Here is a 16,587-nt window from a genome sequence, read left to right on the forward strand (position 1 = left end):
ATTCTTAGTGGGAGTCGCATTATCATTTAGCATTATTTGTATTTGAAATTATTGTTCACTTTATTATGTCTAGTAACATAATAATCTCCAGTAGGACAATCTCTCAGAAGAAAATTAAAATTTTGTCTTATGTATCCATTACACTGGAGAATGGATCCTTGCATATAAACTTAATCGTTGAGAAAAAATTAACACTATAATATTGAGTAAATTAAGTTGGATTCCTTATTAATTTTCATAACTTTCTGGTATTGAGAGGGGGAAGAGCAGAGTCCTTCCTGATTCCTGGCATCACATCAAATGTAAATCATTTAGTAAAAATTGTGACTTTACATCCTGGTCTGGTGCAAGGTATCAGCATTCTAATTTCAGTTGCCTGAACAAAGAGACATGTAATTTTTCTCCATCTTGTCTTTGCAAGATTATGGAACTGTGATATTTTGCTGAATTCCATTAATAGAGCCAATACTTCTGGTATTTTCAGGGATTTGTGATTCTTACACTACTCTTTAAAGATTTATGTCTGCAGCAGAGGGCTGACATACTAATAAAGCACGTGTTTGTAAATACAACTTTAAAAGTCCCTACTGATGTTATTGTTATACAAAGTGCCTCATGTTGCCTAATAATGGAAAACATTCAGAGTTCTCTCCCTGAGGCTGCCCTGGGAATCCTCCAGCTGTTGTGATGGGCACTCTCTCAGTCTTAGCTGCTGTTCCAGAAAGATGTGAAAACTGTAGCACAAATTTTTCAAATGAGTTGTACTTCATGCTTATCCAAACTTCTTGAATTTAAATACAGATCACTGAGAAACCACAGGGTCTTTAAAGGACGTTTTAGAAAAGTAAAAGAGGAAGCTGCCCCATTGGTTCCCTGATGCCCAGCCTGTGGCTCCCGTCTGGCCCAGCCATGGGAAAGGGCAAGTGTTTCCAGTTCTCTATGGAAGATCCGGGGCCACAGGGCCATCCTAAGTTAGTTGGAAGAATAGGGCATCGTCGTCCATTTGCTTTAAGAGGAGTATATGTGATTCAGCGATAATCCAGCAGAGCCTGATGCTTTCGGCATCTTTCGTTGTGGTTTTGTGCCATGAAACCAGGAGAGCCTGCACTCGCCCTCCCTCTTCCTCTCCATCAGCATTATTTGATGCAGAGGATGGGGGATAACGACACAGGCTTCCACCGAAGTCTTAGTCTGAAAGTCACTGAGTGAATCAGAGGCTCACAGCGTGTAAGGTGCTCCCTGAGAGCACAGCCGAACACTTGGAAACCAGGTTAGCTCTTTGAGGACAAGATGGGCCCATTTAGAAAATTGTCTCAGTGCCTGGAATGGTGTCTTCATTGCTTCGAAGAGGACCCAAGTGGCTGCAACTATCTATAAATATAACATTGGGCCAGATTCTCTGGAAGCATAACGTCCTTCTCGAAGAAAAGTTAAGCACTTTTTGGAAGCTGTTCAAATCATTGAAGTAGTGTTTCGTTTCTGAAGCAGCAATATGCTAAATCTTCTAGTGTCCAGAAAGAGTTAATGCCGCTTAAAAAGGCACCGGATTTTTTTTTTTTTCCTGAAAAGTACTTAAAGTATTGTCATGTATTTTGAATTACTCTCTTCCTTTAAGAGATCATTTCTGTTCATGTGTGCATTTCAAGATATCCATAATCAAGTTGAACAGGGGATCATGAAACATAGTTAAAAAATGTATAATGATTAATTGTTCACTAATCCAGTTTTAATTTAGCCCTTCCTTCTTTCCTTCCTTCCTTCCTTCCTTCCTTCCTTCCTTCCTTCCTTCCTTCTTTTCTTCATCTCTCCAAACACTAACCTGGTTCACAGTATTTTTATTTTAGAGCTAAAGACTGCCGTCTTTTGCGTTTGGGATGTTACATGACTGAGTATTCAGTAAGAGGGAGGGGTTTAGGGTCTATCTTTTCTTCTAGAAAAACTGATGCTTCAATATCATATGTGCCCACGTGTTTTTTAAGTTTGCGTAACTCTAAATCTTTTATTTATAGTGATATACATCAGTTCGCAATAAATGAATGAAGATATTTGGGAAATGTCTATAAGTTAATGCAGCTTTGCTTTTCTGACTGGATACAAATCTCCGCAGATTTCAGACGGAAGTCAACTATGACACTCTGGAGGTCCGAGACGGGCCCGCCAACTCGTCCCCGCTGATTGGAGAGTACCACGGCACCCAGGCTCCACAGTTCCTGATCAGCACGGGACATTTCATGTACCTGCTCTTTACCACCGACAACAGCCGCTCCAGCGTGGGCTTCCTCATCCACTATGAGAGTAAGTCAGAGGGCGCCCTGCCCATCACCCGCCTGCACTCCAGACACACGTCTGGGTCCCGAGCGTGCACCTGACCTGATGATTTATTGGTCCTTGCTGCCTCTGTCCACACTGTGGCCTCATAAGCACTTTCTCATATGAGTAAGAGAGCATCTTGTGGGTTTTTACTTTAAAACTCCAAAATATATATATATTTGTTTACTATCAAGTTAAATAATTAAATAGTGTGTTCCTTCACTGCATGATAACATGATGAACTTCTACCTTGAGAAATAGAGCTCCTGGCCATAGAGGCCAGAGAGGCTATTGCTATAATTACAGCTCCTGAGCAATGGCTTAGGGGGATTCTTTGCTGGGAAAATATGGAATATGGTTAGGGCCATCGTGGTTCTTATCTGTTGGTTCGTTCACATGAGCACGTGTCCCTGGGGAGAGAACATGGTACGCAGACCGGAGAAGGAGTTAAAACGCAGCAGAGTCACGAAATGACACGTGAGTGTTGCTGCGAAGACGCATGAACAAGAGTTAAAATGATTATTAGAAATAATTACAGCAGTTGCTAAAATACGACAGTGCAGGGTATCCTGCCCAATGTGAAATGCTCCCATTTCTGTTTCCGTAAACACAAATTTGAGTCTCAGCCTTAGTGTCTGAAATTAGAGGATCAGGTTGTTGCAGTATTTTATAGTCAGCAGCTGTACTTCTGGAATACAGCTGGGGGTTCACCCAGAGAACACATGGTTAGCACAAGTCAATTAAAAACAAACAAACCCAGGGCGCCTGCATGGCTCAGTTGGTGAAGTGCCTGCCTTCCACTCAGGTCATGATCCCAGGGTCCTGGGATTGAAACCCTCACCAGGCTCCCTGCTAGTCAGGGGAGCCTGCTTCTCCCTCTGCCCCTCTCTCCTACTCATGCTCCTTCTCTCTCCCTCCCTCTCTCTCTCCCTCTCTCTCAGAAAATAAATAAGTAAATAAATAAAACCTTAAAAAAAACTAAACATTATTTCTTCTGAAAATGTTTCACTTTCAGAGTAAAGGGAAGAAGATGGATGAATGCAGGCTAACACTGGGTCTAAGGGAATAGAATGCTATTTTTTAAGATTTTTATGGTTGTTCTTTTCATAGTTTCATCCCAAAACAAACAAAACGAAGTTTCAGTGTTATTTAAAAACATATATATATATACCCACACATATAATTTAGAAATGCTCATGTATGAGGTCATATCTAACATGCTGGATGTTTAATAATTTTTTTTTCTGTTTCTTTTCTCACCTTCCTGTCCACACATCACCCCCTGCTACTCAGCTCAACCTCTGTGCAAACCCCACCCAGCAACTCAGATTAATAACCTGTATGTATATTTCTCTGTTTCATTTGCTTATTTACAGAATTACATGCAAACATGTATGCACATATATACATATACAAGTCTACGTGTACTTCTTGATAAAAAAGTCACATTACACTTGTTTTGATAGTAAGAAAATTGACTATTCGTGATTTAATGATTAATTTCAAATTTAATTCTGTTAGTTTCACTTAATGTATATGCAACGTTTATTTTGAAGTAATGTATTTTTTAAACTCGAAGTACACTTTAAGAATGAGAAAGTTTCATATTTCATTCCTTTTTAATGTCCCTTCAAGTCATCCCTTTTCTTTGGAGTAGAGATATGTGCATATTACAACCATCCGAATTTGCAAATCTCCTAAGCTCTGATGACCAAAGTGCTGTACCTTTTCCCTCCCGCACCCCTGCTTCTTAAGTCTGGAACTCCTTGGCCTTTGAATACACAGTTGGATGAAGTTTAAAAGAACAAGTATTTTTGGACCCTGAAAAATACTAGAACAGAGTTTCCCGTTCTTCACTTTCCTCTCCCTCATTTGTGTAGCCATAGATTATTTTGCCTATTTTTTCTAGTAGCCTTAACAAAAAAATGTGTCCTAAAGCTTATATGTGGGTCATAGAAACTGATTGCATTTACTCACCTAACTGGTTTAAATAAATGGGTTATTCTTCCTCATTCTTTCTGGGATTCAAAGAATGATAGAAAGTCAGGTCACGAGTTCCTATTTACCTTGTCATCCTTACTAAGAGAATATCATATGCAGATAATTATAACAATAATTTTTATAATCTTACCTGAATGACTATGCGACACTGCAGGATTCTTTCCATTTCCTCTATGCGTGACAGTAGAGCTGACCTTAGTAAGGCATCTGTCCATAGCTGGGTGTGAGCTCTCAGACAACAGCACTCGTGTCCTTTTTTGCTCAGGGTATCTGTCAGTCGAAGAAGAAAGCAATCACGAAGCTGGTGCATTTGCAGTGGGGCGATCGTTGTGAGGGTGTCAGACATTTCTGAAGGGGTCTAGAATCCCTTCCCCCTCCTACTTGAGACGAAGAACAGGGGGCTAGCTCTGTAACCACAGAAGAGGGCAGAGCCGTCGCTGGTGGTGAAGACGGGTAGGGTCCCCATAGCACCCATCTGTCCTGCAGTCTTAGAAGGGACACTGGTCTAAACACCCATGCTGACTTTCGCATTGGGAACTCCTAGAGGTCCCTCCAGAAAGCCCCAAACATTTTATATGAACTCCTCTGAAGGACAGTATCGAAAGTATATTAGGAAAATATTACCTGGAAGGACATCACACTGAAGCTTCACTTGTTATCACCTCAATTGATTTCAGTTATTCTGTATTTGAGGAGAAACAAGGAAATGCCCAAAAGCAGGTGCAGGGCAGGATACGGCATTTTTGTCAGGAAGTGAGTCTGGAAAGGCCTGGAATCCGTGACACGGCCCTTGTCGGCTGCCGTTGCACGTAACCATTACCTGTCAGCTTGAAAACGGAACAGGTGCCCGCATGCCAGCTCAGATGTTCCGTGCTGCCGTGCCGTGGGTAGATGGAGACCTAAGTAGTTTTAGAAAGCCCTGGGCCCAGCTCAGACCGCCATCCTTGTTTAGAAAAGATGCTGAAGAGCCAGTTTTTCTCAAACGTTACCGTGCATGAGCACTCACCCGGGAATCCTGGTAAAATCTAGGCTCCTAAGCGCACTTTCCAGCTACTGGGATTCAGTATGCCTGCGCTTTAGGCCAGAATTCTGGATTTTTGTCAGGTCCTTGAGGAGGTGGTGTGAAGGTGACAGTGGGTGCCTGACCCAGCCCAGGCAGGCCACAACAGGTGCTGGCCTGACTCACGAGTTCCAGGTAGAGGGAGAAGGTGCGGGTGGGAGGGGAGGTGGTGCAGAGAGCACTCGTGGAATAGAAGAATAAAGAGCAGAGAGAGATGGGAAGACGAGAAGAACATAAAAAAGACACATTACCAACCCCTTTACAATGTTGACTGTTTCTAGTATCCTTTGAAGGAATCTGTTCAGAAGCCAATATATTGGAAGTAGTAGAAAACAAATGGGATTTCTCACCCAACACATCTTTAAAAAATGGGTTGCCCGTGATGCAAATGATTCATATCCCATTCTTTATGCCATTTGAAAATAATAATACAGCTCATCCCCCTTTCATATTTTGTCATAAATGTTTGACACTATAAACCTTCCTTGCTTTAAGAAAAAATTATTAACGATACCACTTCATGCCGAAATAGGCACATGAAAATCTACTTTACAAACATAAAGCATTGCAGAAATAACCACACTCTCTGCAAGGTTGACTTCTTTCTGCAGTGGTTCCATAAGGTAATGGAAGCTACTATAAACAGCATGACTTTCTGCTCTTTTTGAATTATAAGGTAGAAGGGCTGAAGTCATTTTTTTCAAGTTTTTCCTAAGAGCATACCTGGAATTGTAGTTCTGTGTGCTGAGTTTTATGAATCTTCGATCTTACAAATACAGTGTCCAATTAGAGTCTGTCCTTTTATTACTTTACTCTTCATAAGTAATGTGATACAGTTCCTTGTATAATAGTCATTGTATTATGCCCCCAGAATAATCCCTTGTTCGCTGTTTGTTTGTAGAGCTTTGAATCACCACTTTTAAAAAGCCACAACTTTGTAGGGAACCGGAAAATAAATGGATGTCTCAAGTATATGGATGTTTTCCATTTAATTTTAGAGCATTTTTTGGGAAATGCTTTCAAAGATCTCTTTTAAAGACACTTCAAGAAAGAAGCAACAGTCACCCGTGTAATTGTCTGTATCCTGTTGTGCAATTCATACACGGTGCAATTTTTTAAAAAATTGTGAGAGACAAAGAAGTTTGTCTGTGTGTGTGGACAAAGAAGTGTGTGTGTGTGTGTGTGTGTGTGTGGTACAGATTAGTTTCTGAGATTTAATGACATTTCTTAAGATCAAACAGGAAACCTGACTGAGATGTAATGGATATAGAGGCCGTGCTGTTGGACAATGAGCCACGCCGTGGACATGGGCGCACCCGCACACATGGGGGAGAGGCAGAAAGCAGGCTAGGGTGGAGCTGTGACTTTCAGCAAACAATTTAACATGACCAAATGGCTTAAATTCTTGGCTTATTTCCTCTTCTGTAAAATGGGATTGTAACTGCTGTTTCAAACCCTTTCAAAGGCCGTGGAAAGTGGCCACCTTTGGGAGATAGAAGATACTCAGAATTTCCATCCCCTTCCAGGGACTAGAACTTGTATTAAAACAGATAGTTAAGCACAACTTTACTTATATCAAATGTACATTAACATAATCTGCACATGGATGTCTTCAAAGTCATCAACTTCTTTTATTCACGGAGAGCAAATTTATTCAATCACGTATTTGACAGACCAAAGGATGAGGAGTGGATTTGTATCTCTTGTGTCAAAAAATGCATAGTCATGTTAAGTTCCAAGGAAGGAACAGTTGGGATGGAATTAGCACGTATTCAAAACTTCCACAAAATCCTCCAATGGCAGTTTTTCTTTGTATCACGAGGGCTCGACACAAGGGGAAAATGCTCGAAACAGTGCTTTGAAGCACTCTTCCTTCAAAGTCCTCTGTACTTTTCCTTCAAAGTAAATTGGCCACCTGTCCTCACTGACTGGTTTTAGTTCATTTTAAAGGTCTGGTCCCATCGAGCTATGTCACCTACTTTGCCCTGTGTTCTCCCTGCTGCCATCTTGTTTTGAAATCCGTGCATATGGTGTGTTTCAGGTGAATTGGTCATCAAATCTATTATAATTCTACCCCTCAACAGTTATCCGCACCCGTACTATCCCTTCAAATATATTTTAATGCAAAGGAGTACAATAAGTGCAAATTTTACAGCCTAATATTTCTGTCCATCGTTTTGTAAAAATGAATGAATGAATGAATGAATGATGCTATGACTTTAGCATAGTATTTATTTTTTAGTTCAGTTTCACATGTAAGGAATTCTATGCTTACATTTGTAAGCCTTGGTTTCCTCTGATGTTTTTCTCTTTTTTTCCCTACAAATTTTGTGTGGGAAAAATTTTGCTTACAATTTATAAATTTTATAATGAATATTATTCGTTAATATATTATTTTCACGTCATCTAAAGTAATAGTTCCTATTAATTGTGTTTGCTGCAGTGAGTATATTGTTGTTTAGTGATCATTGGAAACCATTTGACAAAGTGGAATAATACCATGAACGGGTTTGTCAGGAACCTGGGGACTACTCCATTTCTTAGGCAAAGCTTCTTTCGAGGGAATTCTTGTGTTAATCTTGTCACTACAAAACCTATCAGCCAGTATCGTGTACCCATTGTATACGGGACATTCACTACATATAATCTCTGAGCTGTTATGGAAGAGGTCATAAACATCGACTTAGGATAAGAAAGTGTGTGTAGTGGGAGAAAAAGAGAGTGAGAGAAAGAGAGGGGAGCAGAGTGGGTGACGGGTTGGGGGACTAATGAGGCTCACCTTGCTTTTGGCAGAACAGTACCTCACGCAGGAAAGGAAAGCATGCAAACATTTGCTGCCGTGCTTTGCAAGAAGTCATGACAGTTATATCCTGCTGTTTTAGGCAGTAGGCACATGTTAGTTTTAGGAAATTAATTAGAATGTTTAAGAAAAAGTTCTTGGGAAAAATGGTGCTATATACATTTTTGGTTTTCACTTTGCTTTTTCTGTTCATTGTTTTATTTTTTTCCTTTGGAAAACTATGATCATCTTCCATTTTTTACCCAGTATAACTGAACTCTGAGATTAAACACACAGATTTGCAAAGGGCAAAATCCGCTTATTTTGCAAATTGTAAAACCATCTGCAAGTTCAGGGTGTTCCAAAATGACCCTCGGTTCTGATAATTTGATAGAAGGACTTAGCACTTACTGAAAGCTGTCGTATTCATAGTCACGGTCATTATGGGAAAGGATCCAAATTAGACCAGGCAGAGGAAAAGACACATAGGGTGTTATCTGGAAAGGGGGTTCCTACCTGCAGCTTCTGCTTGTCCTCTCTCCATGGAGTCATGAACGGGGTCACCTCCTCCCAGCCATGATATGTGACAATATGCACAGTCCCGCTAATCTGGGAAGCTCACTGGTGCATCCGTGTCTGAAGATTTTGTCAGTGTTTCATTACAGAGGCATAGTTAATTGAATTATCGGCGATGTGGTTGAACTTCATCTCCAGCTGCCCCTTCCTTGTAGGGTAACCTGAAGTCCTGTTAGCCCAGGAGCATGCCAGGAACCTTAAAGACACTCCCAGAACTCAAGAAATTCCAAAGGTTTACAGGTTACATCTTAGGAGCTAGACTTCTCTTGGAAAGCACATTCTTTACGACCCATTTTTCAGTAGTGGCTCAGCTGTCCTCCTTGTGATCTGATGTCTGCGGAATCACATTTTGCCATTCTAATGAACAAATATTGTCCCTTATTGTTTGTTCTAAAAAGTCACCCCTTAGCTGTATATCATGTATTTGACTTAATGAGAGAGGGTATAAGGTAAGGTACATCACTCCAACTTTGGTAAAATCTATGCAATGATTGGAAATGTTATTCCAAAGATCGTTTGGGGGGTGGGGGTGAAGCAGTCTGACGATTGGTAATGATTTCAGATTTTTGACTAATAGCCCAAGTCATTGTTGTTATGTTCTGAGCCTTGTTGAGAGTGTGTAAAGCTACAGCAAAGTCTTTTTTATTTCTTTGAATACATAACCATCACAATGACATCTTCTTCCCCTATTCCCGTTTTCCTTATCTGTTCAAATATATATTCCAAAAATAAAGTGAAATCTCAGAGACAGAGAAAAGAAACTCTTATAATGACATGATCATAATCACTTGACTTTTTATAGCACTTTACGTTTTAGCGTCTTTTAGCATAGGCTAATTGTAGCCATCTCGAAAGTGGCTGACTTAAGTGCAAATTTGAAAAACACATGGATGTATGGAATGCAATTTTAGAAAATCAAATCCAGTGCAGTTTTAATTTACATTATATGTGTATGGACTTGGGTGCCTGCGTGCATGTCTATGAAAGTCGAAGTGTGACGACTGCCAAAATCTAATTGGAACATAAAATATAATAAGAAGGGGGAGGGGTAGGCTAGAGATAGAAAACAGGAAAATACAGGCTTCATTTAGTACTGGTTTTCAGATGAAAAGAAGTAAAATTCAGACATCAGAGGATTATTCAAGGTTTTACTACATACATGTCATCTGGTAAGTAGTTAACAATGTATCTCTCTACACAGAAAAACAGGGTCAAATACATGAAAATATATTTATTTTTTTACATTTAAGGATTTTGGGATTCACCTGAATAATTTTTCGGGTCTGATAATGTCTCAGAATATCTTATGCATATATGGAACAGACTTTTTTTTCCTAGAAACCAGCGGAGTTCCATATGGAATGCATTTTTTCTGTGCGTGCAGGTGTGACCCTGGAGTCGGACTCCTGCCTCGACCCTGGAATCCCTGTGAATGGTCATCGGCACGGCAGTAATTTTGGCATTAGATCCACAGTGACGTTCAGCTGCGATCCAGGATACACGCTCAGTGATGACGAGCCTCTGATCTGCGAGAGGAACCATCAGTGGAACCATGCGTTACCCAGCTGTGATGGTAGGTGGAGGTCGAGGAAGCTGGAAATCAGAAAGAAATGTAGAGATGTGGAAATATTTAAATTGTTTGGGTGGTATGTGTGGGATTTCACGGGGCAGTATGACATGAAAAGGTGTACACCTTAAAAATATTTCCGTGTAACACTTAAAGTTTACCCAGCACATGTTTTCCTATGAGGTAGAGCATCTGCTTAGAAAGCAATGTGAACAATTATGGGGCGACCTTCAATTTTGATCTCAAACACTGAAACTTATGGAGCTTAGTTACGCATGTGCTCTTCCACGGGACATTTGTTGAAAGTAGCATGTGAAACAGGGAGTGAGTATGTATATTGCACATCATCAGACCTGGCTTTCCTCCAGACCAGGTCCAAGCATTCAACAACTATCTGGGGTCTGCACTCTTCCCTCTGAGCTCCCACCTCTGGGGGACCTCTTTCCCCGGAGAACTGGGAAGTATTTTCTCAGAAGATCCCCAAGTGGTTTCTTGGTCATACAAGCCACTCCCTCTGCCCTGCACAGATCTGCTCTTGGAAGTCTCAAAACAGATAACATTCTCCCTGATCATAGTGAATTGCTCAACTTGATGCTATGCAGTGTATAGTTACAATAACCAGATACACAAGTATGTTGCTTCTGATCATTTGCAAACAAAGTAAGGGATTTGTCCTTTGGCCATGAATATAACCACATTATAACATTGTTTCTATGAAAGAAACAACATTTTTCCCAATAACCTTTTTTCAACAATGTTATAACGTGGTGTATCCATGGCTTACAGAGAACCATAAAATAAGTGAATTTATCTATGAAAGCATTACACTTAATAGCAAATTATTATAAAAAGTCCCATGAATGTTAAGAACAGAACAACTTTCTCAGTATCAGAAATGTTACTTTACATTATCCAGAAGATCCAAACTCATGCAATAATTTAAGAAAATGGTATAAGTTATAAATATTATAAAGAGAAGATAGTCACATTGGGTAGTGAGTACTAGTAGAAGACTGCATTCAGGAAAAAACTTATAAATCAGTGGATTTCCACAAAGGACACAACATATTAGAAGTATAATATCTATATACACTAAAGCTTTCAGAAGTATATCTAACGGGAGAGATGAAGGCTTATCTTTTTTTTTTTTTGAAAGTTTATCTTAAAAGAATTTAGAAGTTCATGGTAGAATACAAAAGAATATCCTAATAAGTGGTAATACTAAGTATGTTTCTAGATGGTAGGGAGGAAATTTAAATATACAAATTTTCTACAAGTAGAGTTTTAATTTCAGCAAAGTCTAAAGATAATTTGGATTTTTTAATAGAAATTTATAAACATGTTAAAAAATTGATCTGGAAGAGTAGAGCCTCCAAATAGAAATATATATTTTTAAGAATGATAAGAAAGGACTCTCTCTGGGATCAAAGCATCCCAAATATCATGTTTAAATAAAATAATTTGAAGTCAGTGCAAAAGTACTCACATAGATTAGTGATATGGTACAAGCATTCCAATAACAAATCTACGCCTGTATAGGAACTTCATTTGTTAAAATTATTCCAAATACACAGGGAGGGATGACTTGTTTCGTAAATGACGTTGGTTAACATGGATATCTAAATACACCTAATGAAAAATATTGACAGATTTCACTATACACAAATTAAAAGTTCTATTTTAAAAAAAAAAAGTAAAAGAAAAGGGTTAGACTATAGAAATAATTGCTCTGTCCATGTAATGTGTGTGATTCTAAATCATGCTATCATACAAATGTGTGGAAGGAAAACGATGACACACACAAGACACTAAATCCATGGGGAAAACATGTACACAGGCTGTTCACAGAAGGAGACAACAGGCCCATAAACATTTTAAAATATGTGCACTCCAATGCAGACTCAGGAGAATGCAAATAAAACATGATAATTTCTCCACCCTGTTGGATTTGCAAAAAAAGTAGAAAGGTCAATTTCTATATCATTGTGGGATTACGGAACTGCCTGTACAATCTACCCTATTGTTAGGAATTTAAAATGATACACTCTTTTTGGAGGAAAGAGATAGCAGTAACAGGATAATGCATGTTGTGTATGTGAGCATATGTACATGTATGTAATTATAGACACATTCACACAATATGCACAGAAAGTGACTGAAAACAGACATTCTAAAACTGTAACCCCCAATGCTCTCATTTGGGGAGACTGGCAGGCTGTAGGGAGAGGGAAGAGAGACTTTCAACTTGTATCTCTACTTTTTTTTTTTTTGATGTTATGTTTATTTTTATTACCATGTTTAATTTTTTTAATTGGAACTCTAATAATGAAAAAAAATACATAAAATTTACCCATGTGATTAATAAACAGTGTCGGAAGGATGCTAGCTGCTGGACTCATTAAAATTTTGTAAAATCTGAGAATATCATAGATCGTATACAAAGCTATTTAGTATATTTGTAAGGTTCTTTATTGGCAATAATTACAAGGACATGAAGTCTGATAAAGGCCTAGCCCTTAAAGTACTTAGTTGTTATTCATGTGTAACTGAATGTCAATCAGAATATTTATTAAATTATTTAATCCAAAATTTGCAGCAGTAATTGTATTGGAATATTTACCTGATATGCAAACACAAGACTTTATTGGGTGCCACTGTGCAAATATAATTTTTTTTTTTTTATTTTGGACTAAAGCTCAAAATGGAAATTAGGGGTGGAACACGTATAAATTGCTCTCTTGTTTACATTTTCATTTGGGGTGGCCTGGTTGAGCAATGGCTAACACAGGGCTTCTCGAGTTGTCTTGATTCAGACTTTTCAGGCAGAGCTGGGAAAATTGAAAAGTTGAGGTCTCTGATTGTGATTTAAACTCTGTGATGAAAGCACCTGGTTCATCATAAGGAAATACACAACAGTCGTCCAATTAACTAGACTCTTGATCTGGTAAAGAGAACTGATGTTTGCCGGTGAGAGATACTTACCATGACCCAACTGAGATCTGTAGTTTTGATTTTAAATTAGATTCTTCTCAAGAAAGAACAACGATGGTCTCCATGTACTCTTGATTTAATAGGGGTAACTTCCTTAGTTTAAATACTTCAGTATCTGGCCAAGGTTGTTTTCTGCCCTGCCCAGCAGACAACGTAGGCAGACCTCCCCGTTCACTCTTGCCCTCTTCTTCCCCTCAAGCAAACCCGCGCATGCGGTGGTTAGCCCCTTCTGTGTCCCTGCAAATTGCATTGCCCAAATGCCCCCCCTCCTCCAGGACCAGGATGCACTCAACCTTCACCAGAATTCTAGAATCACATCATGTCACTAGCATCATTAACTTTCCTAACAGCCGTTTCTCCTCATATGCAGTTCAATAAAGTGTAACTTTGATTTAATTTAAATATATAATCCCACATAACTAGGCAGTCTGTCTTAACCCATGCAAGCTGCTATAACCAAATACCATAGACTAGGTAGCTTATAAACAGCAGTTTATTTCTCACAGTTCTGCGTGATGGGAGTCGAAGCTGGAGGCACAGCATGGTGGAGTTGTTGTGAGACCCATGTTCTGGGCTGCAGAGGGCTCTGTCATCTCAGGTGCAAGGGGCAAGGCAGCTCTGTGGAGTCCCTTTTATAAATGCAAGAATCTGCCCTCGTGACCTGCTCGCATCTCAGAGGCCCACCTCCTAACACCATTATGTTGGGCCTCGGATTCAACATGAGTTTTGGGGGAAAGCAAATATTCAGACCATGAGGTATATACATCCACATACACTTAACCATTCCATACAGTCGCCTCAGTTGTATTTTAAAGTCATAGTGATAGGAACTGAGGGACTCACCTAAAATACAGCACTCGAGCTGGGACTCCTGTGATGAGGACAATTTCTCAGTGTCCCACCTGCGAGCAGGCATCTAGGCAGAGGAAAGGGACACACTCCCCAGGAGCGGACAGACACGATAGCACGTTCTGCCAATTCCCAGAGGTTTGGTGAAGTAGAGTGAATGGAAAACGAACAAAATGCTCCACAGGAGATTATCTAGGAGACATGAAGTGAGGATGGACAGAGAAGGGCTCCTAGCACTTTGCAAGTAACTGACATGCTGTAGAAATGACAGTCTATATTTGACATTTTCCATAGAAAATAAAGCACGAGATTTATGCATTTTATCTTTTATTTTCTCCCCACTTAAACCCATGTAAATTTGAAATTTAACCCTTCTAATGGAATTTGTAACATAAGCTATCTGCTTTGATTTGGCTTCACTAGAAACTATTTCAGATAATAACAAATTTATGATAAAAGGCTATTAATAGATCTGCAAACATTAGGAGATTTTAGAGTTTGATGTGAGAGTTTAGTCAGTCATGCTTGATTGTTTTCATTTAACCATAAGAATTGTTCTTGTTGCATTTGCAAATCTTAAGCAATCTCTTAAACCCCCTGGGTTTTTATTGTGACAAATGATACATCAATAGGATGTTTAAACCTTTAAAAAGTCATAGCTATGGGAATGAAAGAAGAAGTAAGAATTAATTATAATATTTTAAGTCACCATGAGAAAAAGAGAAACGCTATATCTCTCACATCTTCATAGCATTGCTTCATTCTTATTATTTATGCCTTAGCTTACTCAAGTTTTAAAGAAATGATGTGAACATTTGAGTACATTGTCTCCCTTTTATTTGGTGAAAGACAAGTGCAAGAAAAATTCTGGAAAAATTTCTTCATTCAATAAATATTTTTGTAAACTGTTGACTCTTTCCACCAACATACTTTGGAAAACTACTGTCTTTCCAGCCACACAGTTGAGAGGTTTATAATGTATTAACATAGAGAAAAGAAAGACTTATTTTTTAAATCAGCTGGTGAAATAAGTGTTTTATTAGGCACAGGAAAAGTGTTTGAGAATAAAGAGATGGAAAAGATCATAGCTGCAGTTTGGAATCTTGAAAGTCTTGGGAGGCAGGTGTCAAAAGGTATCTTTAAGGATAACGTTGAGAGAAAGGATTGGAAGTAAGGGGGTTCAGTAGGGGTTCAGGCATGGATGTGTAAAAGGGCTGGAGGATTTGGGGGATAGGAAATCATTTGCTGTGGAGGATGGAAGGTCCAAGGTCATTCAGAGGCCTTTCATGCTAGGCCTATGAGCATGGACCCGGTTCCATTGGGGAGATTGGAAACTGGAGGGCGCCATGTTCCCACAGTGGGGCTCGAGCTTTCTGTGAGGAAAAGCTGGGGATGATGGCAGGGCTTGGAACACACCCTCTGCTTTAATTGAACAGCTCTAAATTGTTCTGCCTTTTATTGGTAGGGGCTCCTTGCAAAATTTCTTATGGGGAAAAAAATTCCAGCTTAAATGGATGAATGAATGAAGGCATGAAGGAATAAAATCAGTAACTCCTTAGGATATGGAGAGTCCATGGATAATTGGAAATAGAGTGCCAACCCATTAGGTTTTTGCTTTAAATAGAATTTTATTAGCACTTTAAAGCAAACAAGGAAAGTGGAGAAAAACAAAAGACAAACAAATCAGGCAGGATACGGTGGGCTCCCACTGTACATCTCTTTATGGAAGAGACAGGAGGAGGGGAGCTGGGGCATGAATCAGACAAGAGAGAAACACACCAGTTTCTGGAAGTGTGACAACTGAGAAACACAAGTGTTCTCGTGAAGACAGGGCCGTGAAAGAAGGTTACGTTCAGAGAGCCTTAGCAGGCAGTGGGAAATTCAGCTGGGCTTTGAGAAGGAAACCAGGGATTCACATGTGAATCTGAGATCTATCAGGGTTTTCAGTAGAGCTGGTGCTGTGGAAATAAAGGTATCTTCCCAGGAGAGAGGAGAATCTGTCAGCTCTCCTTCCTCTGGTGTAATCACCCCCGAATGCAAAATGTCTGATGCCTCGGATATTGTCCACATGCTTTACTCTTGCCTGTCTCTAGTCCAAGCGGAGCAGACATATAGAAGTAAACATTAAAGCCAGGATTTGGGCTCCACAAAATAGCTGTCTGCACACTGGAACGTGTTACAGGACTTCAGCCAGGGTCTGGCAGGTGAGGGTGAGAATCAGGTGACGGAAAGAGGACACCTGCACAATCCGTGGACAGTCTGTGGGCTTTGCCTGGACACCAGGAGCACCCCCACCCCAAGTCCCTGCAGTACACTGGCCGCCGACAGCCCGTCACAGAGCAGTCTGTGAACACGGGGCTGACTCAGATAGCCTGCACTCTCTCCATCCTTCTATTGCCTGTGCAATAGTCCACATCGTGGGAATGGACCTCTGCACAGATGGACACGTGGCCG

At 39.8% G+C, this 16,587-nt stretch overlaps 1 protein-coding gene across 1 annotated transcript in view; it reads left to right on the forward strand.

The window, feature by feature from the left end:
* CSMD1 (CUB and Sushi multiple domains 1) overlaps positions 1-16,587 on the forward strand; it is a 1,039,667-nt gene that overhangs the window by 658,661 nt on the left and 364,419 nt on the right. The window contains exons 15-16 of the mRNA XM_087856321.1: positions 2,108-2,295; positions 10,111-10,299. Of these exons, the coding sequence (XP_087712447.1) occupies positions 2,108-2,295; positions 10,111-10,299 (377 nt within the window). The remainder of the gene's footprint in view (positions 1-2,107; positions 2,296-10,110; positions 10,300-16,587) is intronic.

Source organism: Ursus americanus, chromosome 27 (genome assembly GCF_024610735.1).
Source record: "Ursus americanus isolate L20-20 chromosome 27, mUrsAme1.1.p, whole genome shotgun sequence".
In the NCBI taxonomy this organism is placed as follows: Eukaryota; Metazoa; Chordata; class Mammalia; order Carnivora; family Ursidae; genus Ursus; species Ursus americanus.